Here is a 10037-nt window from a genome sequence, read left to right on the forward strand (position 1 = left end):
TGTTGTTTAAAGATGTGTTTGAGTTGTTAACATTCTCATATTTGAGTTTTATTATTTAAGTCGTCAGTTATCGTTTATTCTTAAAAAAAATTCAAATGTATTCTGTTATTTCCTATTTTTGGGTGTTGGTTAAATAGTGAATTTGTTGAGCATATTGATGCTCACTCTTTCTATCATTACATTTCTTTTAGCAGTCAAATCAGAAAATGATAAACATCCAAATCCGCGTGCGAAGGGCAAGGAAAAGATGCCAAGTTCAAGCATGGATCGTTAGATTGTCTGCGTTCCAGCCATATGCTATGGAAGTCGCCTAACAGTGGAATAAATTTTAGTTATGTAATAAAGTTCTAGTGGTTGATACTTTGGTTCGCGGAGTATGTATGGTATTAGTAAGTGATCCTTGGGTCTGTGGACGTGATAAGATAAATGTAATAAAAGTACTTTTTATGCTATTGTAATAGTAAACAGGTATTTGATACACTGCATGATGTGGCGACCCAAATCCGTGAAAGAGCGGGTTTGGGGGCGCTACAGAGGTGGCATCAGAGCTATAGTTATATTCTTAGGACGCGAACCCCTAGGAATGTAATTTGAGAGCGAAATAAGATTATACTAAGTACGTATAACTTTAAACATATAAGAATTTAGCTAAACCTAACTATTAAGATATAAGACTTATTGTGAAGTATATTAGAGAATTGAGTGGATTTTAGAGACTAATATTTAACAACGATTTGGTGCATTTGTGTATATGTATTTAGATGTCAGGTACCCGATCTGTTCGTGATAGACCCCCCGACGCCATACCCTCGAGACGCATTCAGCTCTGGTTCCGAGTCTGACAGTGATCCTTCAGAGGAGATTATGGTTATCGACTGTGATAGCGACGACTCATCCATTGCGGTTATATCTCCACCACCAGTTATACCCCCTGAGATCGTTGATTTGGATTATGAGGTTGACCCTGTACTTGTAGTGACACCTACAGCTGTTTCTGCTCCTGAGATACAGGATTCTGTGTATGCTTCACTGGCGGAGATCACCCCTGTTGTACCTTTATCTGCACTCACTCAGACGTTATCATCTGCTTATGTACCACCTGAGTCTAGAGAAGTGGATGTCATGGTTGCTGAACTGGTTAGTCACTTCCACCCTGCCTCGGTCGAGCCCCAGACCCATATGATCACTGCTGATAGGTATCGTTTTGAGATACCGAGCCCTATTAGGACTGAGCGTGTTGATGAGAGCCAGCTTTCACCAGTCCGTACTGAGAGATTGATTAGCTCTGCACCTCCAGGACCACTTGTCTCTTTATCTGCTTTATTCTCTGCACTAGCTCCTGTTTATGTGCAGGCTCCTGTAGAGCCGACTGTTCTTGGTCCCATAGTTGCTGTTACTTCTGAGGCACCTGTTTGTGACACTGCGCCTTCTGCACCTCCAGTATCCGTTCATACTCCTGATACTAGCCCTGTAGGCGCTACGGCTGTTATGCCACCGTTACCCCTTGCTCCTGATGTGGTCGAGTCTGGCATGGTACCATTTCACCTTTACTATTCATTGTTCCAGCAGCATCAGTGGTTATGGCATAGGTATGAGGACCTTTTTGACACTAAAGAGTCTCTTATCAGGCTACTTACTGCTACAGACCCTACTCGTGTTCACCTTGGTGGTAGTGCTTTGACTAGGGATGTTCAGATGGAGATTGTTCACCAGATTGCTGAGACTATTCTAACTGGTTTGAGGAGTTCTATTACTGGGATACCATCTACGAGTTCTGGCCAGGTTGATAGCGCCACGATGGCCACACTTGTGGAGAGAGCGATCACAGAGTTTCGTGGGAGGATCACCTCGTTGTTCAGTCATTGACCGATCATGACTATGGATATTGTGCAGTCTTTTGACTTTTTGAGGGATAACACGTCTATATAGTGTGTATCCCTATCTTTTGGTGACTCGTACTTATGATGCTAGCTGCTGACTGTACTGCTGATAGTTGTAGTGATAGATTTGATGCTGATGAGGCTGTAGACTTTTTGTTTTGATGCAGTCTCGAGATTGACATAGTAGTTGACTTGATCTCTAGTATGTAGTAGGATGTTATGATGATGTACTTGATCATTATGGTGTACTGATATTTTGACCCAGCCTGTTGGGGTATCACTTTTGTTATGTATTATGATATACTCTCTGTCGGCAGAGTATGATATCATCATCAGATGGTTGATGACTCTTTTATATTATGGATGTTATGGTATTTTATATTTGTTAGCATTTTATTATGTTGCCTTGGTAGATATAGATTTTACATGGTTGCGATAAATACCGAAACTTTTCAAAAAGTTAGAAAAAAAAATGATTAAAACTCGAGGTTCAAATAATGAGACATGATGTATATTTTGGGAAATAGTTTAATTATTATGTTACTCAAGTTCAAGAGACTTATTTTAGGAAAAAGGATTTCATGATTATATTCAACTCGAATTTGAGGTTTACCTTTTTGTCATGATATACATGAAATTTTTTATACCCTGTTTTTTTTACTTGTTGGGACGTTATACTGTTTTGGAATATTTTAATCAACCTATTGTTTTATTTTAAATAGCAAGAAGATGCCAAGAGGATGACCTAAGAAGAATCCTCCACCTCCACCAGAAGAAGAAAGCCATGATACCCAACCTCACCTGCAACAAAACCAAGACCGAAGGCAACATAGGGACCCGACCCCACCTCCGAATCAAGATGATCCTATGCAATTATTGGTGGCATTTCTGCGACAACAAACTCAAAATCCTCCAACTAGAGGAGGGGGACCACAAGATCAGCAAACCCCATCTACTGTTACCTTCAAATCCTTTAAATCTTTGAACCCTCCTGAGTTCAAAGGTACCACTGACCCTGTTGAGGCTCGAGTTTGGCTTCGTGAGATCGAAAAGACATTTGAAATAGTTGATGTTAAAGAAGAGAAGAAAACTATCTTTGCTGCCTATATGCTAAAAGGAGAAGCTAACTATTGGTGGGAAGCCAAGAAAACACTTGAAACCACTTTTCCTATACCATGGACTAGATTTACGAAACTGTTCCTCGAAAAGTACTTTCCAAAATACATGGAGAATCAGATGGAACTTAAGTTTTTAGAACTTAAGCAAGGAAACATGTCAGTAGCTGAATATGAAGCTAAGTTCACTGAGCTCTCTAGGTTCTTCCCATACCATGTTGACACTGATGAGAAGAAAGCCAAGCGATTTCAGCAAGGACTAAAACCCTACATTCAGAACCACCAACTACACTACACTAGTTCAAAAAGTTGCAATTGTGGAAAGTGGAAGCGAACTGTATGCTAAGGACGCAAATGTGAAGAAGAGAAAGTTCCAAAACCATAGTGGAAGAAGTTTTGAGAAAAAGGTTGAAAATCAGCCAGGGAAACGACCTTTTGTGAAACGTGAGGACACGAACATTGGAAATAGAAGGATTGAAAATGTTGGTGCTCGGAAGGATAATACAAAATTCTGGACCCCTCAAAACTCTAACTTGCTTCAGGGCAAACCTCCTGTACCTGAGTGCAAAACATGTGGAAGAAAGCATCTTGGGGAGTGTTATCAGGCAAATGTCACTTGTTTCAACTGCGGACAAAAAGGACACTATGCGTCTCACTGCAAGGAAAAAGCTACTATTTGTTACTCTTGTGGGAAGAAGGGTCACATGGCTAAAGATTGTCGAAAGCAAGCACCTAAGGAAAGCTCGACACTTAGACTTATGGCACCTCCAAGCAACAAGCCTACTGCACACACTTTCAACATGACGGTTAAAGATGCCGATGCTGATAATGATGTTATAGCAGGTACGCTTCTAGTTAATTCTGAAGATGCATGTATTTTAATTGATTCCGGTGCTACAAGATCTTTTATATCTTTGAACTGTATGAGTAAGTTGGGCATCGAGTCAGCTACGTTAGAAGAAGTTATGGCCATAGAAGTAGCAAACCAGGAAGTTGTCAATGTTGATCAAGTATGTCAAAATTGTGACATAGAAATATGTGGACAACATTTTACTGCTGACCTCATTCCTTTTAAGTTAGGAGAATTTGACGTGATTTTAGGAATGGATTGGTTAGTTAAATATGACGCACAAATTAATTGTCGACGAAAGCGAGTAAGTGTGAAAAAGCCAGAGGGTAAACGAGTAATGATGCATGGACGAAAACAAAGGAATAAGTTCTTAACCATGATGGAAGCAAAGAGATTCCTTCGGCAAGGATGTCAAGCTTATTTAGCTCACGTGATAGACATAGAAACCACACCCCTAAGATCAAAGAAATTCCTGTGGTCAATGAATTTGAAGATGTCTTTCCGGAAGAATTACCGGGATTGCCCCCTGATAGGGAGATAGAATTCACGATCGACCTTGCTCCAAGAACACAACCTATTTCTAAAGCACCTTATAGGATGGCACCCATTGAAATGAAGGAATTAGCGACCCAACTACAAGAGCTGCTAGAAAAGGGAGTGATTCGTCCTAGTGTGGCTCCTTGGGGAGCACCACTTCTGTTTGTAAAGAAGAAAGATGGATCCATGCGGTTATGTATCGATTATCGTGAATTAAATAAGATGACAATAAAGAACAAATATCCACTACCGAGGATTGATGACTTGTTCGATCAACTAAAAGGAGCTGCTCACTTTTCAAAGATTGACTTAAGGTCAGGTTATCATCAACTAAAAATCAAGCCTGAAGATATTCCAAAGACCGCTTTTAGGACTCGATACGGACATTACGAATTTTTAGTCATGCCATTTGGATTGACGAATGCTCCAGCTGCCTTCATGGATCTAATGAATAGAGTGTTCAAGAAGTACCTGGACAAGTTTGTAATTGTATTTATTGATGACATCTTGATATACTCCAAGACACCTTATGAGCTTGCGGAACACCTTAGATTGACCTTGGATATCCTAAGGAAAGAAAAGTTGTATGCTAAATTTTCAAAATGCGAGTTTTGGTTGGAGAAAGTGCAATTCTTAGGTCATATAGTAAGTCGTGAAGGAATTTCTATTGACCCTGAAAAGGTGGAAGCAGTTGCAAATTGGGAACTACTAAAGACACCAACTGAAGTTAGGAGTTTTCTTGGATTAGCTGGCTACTATCGAAGGTTCGTCAAAGATTTTTCCAAAATATCCACTCCATTGACCAAACTCACAAGAAAGAGCGAGAAGTTTGAATGGACCCCGAAATGTGAAGAGAGTTTTCAAGAACTCAAGAAGAGATTAATATCTGAACCAGTTTTAACCTTACCCGATGAGAAAGGAAACTTTGTAATTTACAGTGACGCGTCACATAAAGGCCTAGGTTGCGTTTTAATGCAAATAGGAAAGTAATTGCCTACGCTTCTCGACAACTAAAGGAATACGAGACTAGGTATTCAATGCATGATCTGGAATTAGCAGCCATAGTGTTTGCGCTTAAGATTTGGAGACATTATTTATATGGGGAAAAGTGTGAGATCTACACGGACCATAAAAGTCTGAAGTATATTTTCACCCAGAAAGAGCTGAATATGAGACATAGACATTGGTTGGAATTGATAAAGGACTACGATTGCACGATAAACTATCACCCTGGAAAGGCAAATGTCGATGCAGACGCTTTGAGTAGAAAAGAAAGACTTAAGATGTTGATTACTTCGGAAGAGCTGATCAGGGAGTTCGAGAAGATGGAATTAGAAGTCAAGATTCCAGTCCAAGCTAAAGAGCACGTATTTGAGATTCGTGTACAACCAGAACTAATTGAGAAGATACGCAGATGTCAAGAATAGTTTTTAGAAGAAAGAAGGTCTGAGTTGACAAGAGAAGAACTTCGAAGTTCAAAAGATGAAAAAGGAATTAGGAGATATGCCTCACAAATCTGGATTCCGAATGTTGAAGAGTTGAAACATGAGATCATGAATGAAGCCCATAACTCACGTTATTCAATTCTTCCAGGAAGCACAAAAATGTATCAGGACATTAAGCAAAATTATTGGTGGCCCAATATGAACAGGGAGATTGCAGAATGGGTTAGTAGGTGCTTGACATGTCAACAGGTAAAAGCTGAACATCAAAGGCCAAGTGGACTTTTGCAACCTCTAGAAATTCCCGAGTGGAAGTGGGAGCATATTACAATGGATTTTGTTGTAGGTTTACCTCGAACTAGAGCCAATCATGACGCCATATGGGTTATAGTGGACCGACTCACTAAATCAGCACATTTCCTACCAATAAATGAAAGGTACACAATTGAGAAATTGGTGACTCTATATTTAAAGGAAATAGTGACTCGACATGGAGTCCTTGTGTCTATAGTGTCAGATAGAGATGCCAGATTCACATCGAAGTTTGGAAGAGCTTTCAGGAATGCCTTGGTACAAGACTTAGTATGAGCACCGCTTATCATCCACAGACGGATGGACAAAGTGAAAGGACGATTCAAACACTAGAGGATATGTTAAGAGCTTGCGCTTTGGATTTCAAAGGGAGTTGGGATGACCATTTACCTTTAGTTGAGTTCGCCTATAATAATAGCTATCATTCAAGTATAGATATGGCTCCTTATGAGGCATTATATGGAAGGAAGTGTCGCTCACCGGTTTGCTGGGATGAAGTTGGAGAAAGGAAGTTACTAGGCCCAGAAATGATCCAACAGACTAAATAATCCATTGAAAATATCTGTAAAAGGTTAGTGGCTGCTCAAGACCGACAGAGAAAGTACGCGAATCAAGGAAGAAAAGATAAGGAATTTGAAATTGGAGAAAAGGTTTTATTAAAGATTTCCCCTTGGAAGGGTGTGATGAGATTTGGCAAGAAAGGCAAATTGAGCCCTCGATTTATTGGACCTTTTGAAATCTTAAAGAGAGTCGGATCAGTCTCTTATCAATTAGCATTACCACCAGATCTACAACATATTCATGACGTATTTCATATATCTGTACTAAAGAAATATCATCAAGATAACTGCCATGTCCTTAATTACGAGCCGATTGAGGTAAAATCTAATTTGACTTATGAAGAGCAACCGTTGGAAATTATAGATCGGAAAGTACAAGAATTAAAACAGAAGAATATACCTTTGGTCAAAGTGTTATGGTGAAATCACGCAACTGAAGAAGCTACTTGGGAACTCGAGAGTGAGATGCGCAACAAGTACCCGTTTCTATTCAGCGACGAGAGTGATTCCGGGGACGGAATCCTATAAGGAGGGGATAATGTAACGACCGACAACACACAAGTAACAACACACAAGTAATATTCTAATTTTTATTTAGACCGCCTCAAAAATTTATAAATTTTAGCCCTCGAGAAAATTTTGCTTTTGTACCCGGATAAAAATAATAAATAGATAAATAAATAAATGAATAATTAATTAAATAAAATAAAATTTAAGGCTAGAATTAATTCTTAGAAAATTTTATCAGTCATTTAAAAATTTTATTCCGTGTGCGGAGATCCCTAGTTTTATTTATAATAACTATTAGCTATTTATTTTATAAATTTATTTTTTTTCAAAGCATCTAATTAATTTATTTAGAATACTATTTTATTTTAACTAGTAAAATTATTTTGATAGATTTAAACTCTAGTAATGATTTATTTGAGACTCAATAAAATTAGTATCATAATTGTTTTAAGATATTTTAATTTAACTCACTTAGGAAAATTTTTATCTTTATGTTTTTTTTAGTTGGTAATAATATTTTCATCATAAAGAAAAGTGATAAATAAAATAAAATGCTTGGCTTATAGTTAAAGCTTCTTAGATATTTTGAGTAGAAGCATCGGGAAGTTAGATTTTTTTAGGAAGAGTCTAGATAAAGATACCCTTATTAAAATAATAATAATTAGGGTTACCAAGGTTCTTTTAGCCGTCTGTGAAGAGTAAAAGATCAGGAGAAAGAGGGAAATTTGGAGATTGTGTAATACAACTAATCTGCATTCAAGGTAACTACTGCAAAATTTTATCCTTCTTTACTAAGATTTGGTGTCATTAACCTTAATTTATCTCTAGAGAATAATTAGGGAGTAAATTAGTATTGTTGTTATTGTTAGGGAATTAATTTTGGCAAGTGTTGCAAAATTTCAGCCTTTAAGTTGTGTGTATACACCTAATAAATTGATAAGATATAATTAAGGGGCTTGAGATTTATTGATTTAATTGTTTTTTTTTATTTTAACAAAAGGGGACTACAAATTAAAAGGGTTGTAGAACTGTAAATAAGGGTATTCCCAGATGTGTTGGTTGTTGTGGTAAGGGTCCTAATTTGCAAAAGATAAACAGGAGGGAGAACAACTGTACGTGAGTTGTTTGGAGGAGGAGAGGAGAACGGGCGGAGCCACCGCGGCTGTGGAGTCGCCGGCGGTGGTTTCCGACATGGTGGCGGAAAACGGACGTTGCAGGAGAAGAAGGGAAGATCTGTGTGGTGTGTTTGGTTGTGTGTATTTGTGCAGCGGTGGTGGAGGGTGGTCGGTCGGAGACGGAGAAAATGGAGAGGAAGTTTTGATTGTGTTGTTGCTGTGTTGCATGTTTGTGCAGAGAGCAACCGAGAGCGAGACATGGAGAGGCTAATAGAGGGAGAGATTGAGGGAAAGAGAAAGGAGAGATTGAATGAGAGTGGTTGAGAGGAGAGAGTTGTGTATGTGTGATGTTGGTACAGGGGAAGGGGGACGACGGCGGAGCCACCACCGGCGTGGTGGTGGTGTTCGGTAGTTGCAGAGAGTGAGAGAGGGAAGAAGAGAGAGAGCAGAGAGAAAGAGAGAGAGAGGGAGAGAGAGAACATGAGAGAGAGAGAATGAGAGTGAGGGAGAGAAAGAGAGGAAGAGGGAGAGAGATTTTAGCCGGAAAATGGGTGGGTAATAATTTCTGGAAAAACGATTGATGGGAGCTTGTAGATCGGGCCATGGGCAGCAGAATTATGCGAAGAAAATTATGTTTCGGGTTAGCCGGAAAACGGCCGACGGCGGAGGCTCCGGCCGGCGGCAGCCATGGAAGGTGATGAGGTGGTGGGGGAGGAAAGGTTGAGGATGAGTTTGGGGAAAATGGGGGTAAATTTGTAAATTGGTAAAATAAAATTAGAATGAGTTGATAAATAATAAGTACTGTTAATTGGATAATAAATAATGGGTAATAAATGTAATAAAAGAATGGGATAAATAAAAGTGACATTAAAACAAAAAAAAGGGGGAAATAGTTGGATTAATGGGAAAAAGAAATTAGATAAAAGTAACGTATTATTATTTTTGGTTAAACAAGAATTTGTGTATTAATTTATGAAATATAGTATAAGTGGTGATTAAAAATAATACAAGATACTTAGAGTGGATGCATTGTTACCAAGTTATTTAATAGTAAAATAATTATGAAATAAAACTTGAAGAGTGTAAATGTGGATTATAAATAAAGTCAAGTTTTAGGGATATTATCGTTAGCTTAGTATAATTTAATAAATAAAATGACTCGATTAATTTATTATTAAAATAATGAATTAAAAAAAATTATTGGCATTAAAATATTTTAAGAAAGAATATTTAGAGTGAGTGTTTGTGCTCCTTTGTCGAATATTATTTAATTTTTTTTTCCTTATTTTATGAATTGATAGAAATTCTATTTTTACTCGTGGAATATTGGAGCAATGTTGAGCTGTCGTATTGTTTTAAATTATTATAATTATTCTTAGCATACGGGCGAGCAAGACAAGTTTACTATCTCTCCACTCACCTTAAAAATATTTGTTTTCGTAAATGTTTTTAATTATATTTTTCTCAAGTATTGTTATTTCAAATTTATTTATTTAGTTAAGAATGATTTATTTTCTGAACTTTTAAAATATTATCATATTTTTTGGATTAGCTATTTGTATTTAAATTTCTTCGATCGATTACCCTATCTTTTAATAAACCTTAGTCGTGCTCATTGATCGAGACGACTCCTTTTAATTTTTTTTAGTTAAGGTTTGATTCCTTAATTCGGGTCAACCACATTCGTTTCTTGTCGGTTACATCTATTGTCCAGAT

General features: G+C 37.8%; 1 protein-coding gene across 1 annotated transcript; it reads left to right on the forward strand.

The window, feature by feature from the left end:
- The first annotated feature begins 2747 nt into the window (after positions 1-2747).
- On the forward strand, positions 2748-8592 carry LOC141693960 (uncharacterized). The gene is made up of 5 exons (XM_074499157.1): positions 2748-3196; positions 3321-4005; positions 4905-5146; positions 6034-6394; positions 8305-8592. The coding sequence occupies exons 1-5, from the start codon at positions 2748-2750 to the stop codon at positions 8590-8592; spliced, it is 2025 nt and encodes a 674-aa protein (XP_074355258.1).
- Positions 8593-10037: the final 1445 nt, after the last annotated feature.

This window comes from Apium graveolens, chromosome 2, assembly GCF_009905375.1.
Source record: "Apium graveolens cultivar Ventura chromosome 2, ASM990537v1, whole genome shotgun sequence".
NCBI classification, from domain to species: Eukaryota; Viridiplantae; Streptophyta; class Magnoliopsida; order Apiales; family Apiaceae; genus Apium; species Apium graveolens.

Excerpts from the sequence above, each read along its gene's own strand:
- LOC141693960 (XM_074499157.1), top strand. The coding sequence starts at position 2,748 with ATGCAATTATTGGTGGCATTTCTGCGACAACAAACTCAAAATCCTCCA. Across the intron at positions 4,006-4,904 it reads AAGTTGTCAATGTTGATCAA|ACACCTTATGAGCTTGCGGA; the intron begins GTATGTCAAAAT and ends ATATACTCCAAG. Across the intron at positions 5,147-6,033 it reads TTAGCTGGCTACTATCGAAG|GGAGATTGCAGAATGGGTTA; the intron begins GTTCGTCAAAGA and ends CAATATGAACAG.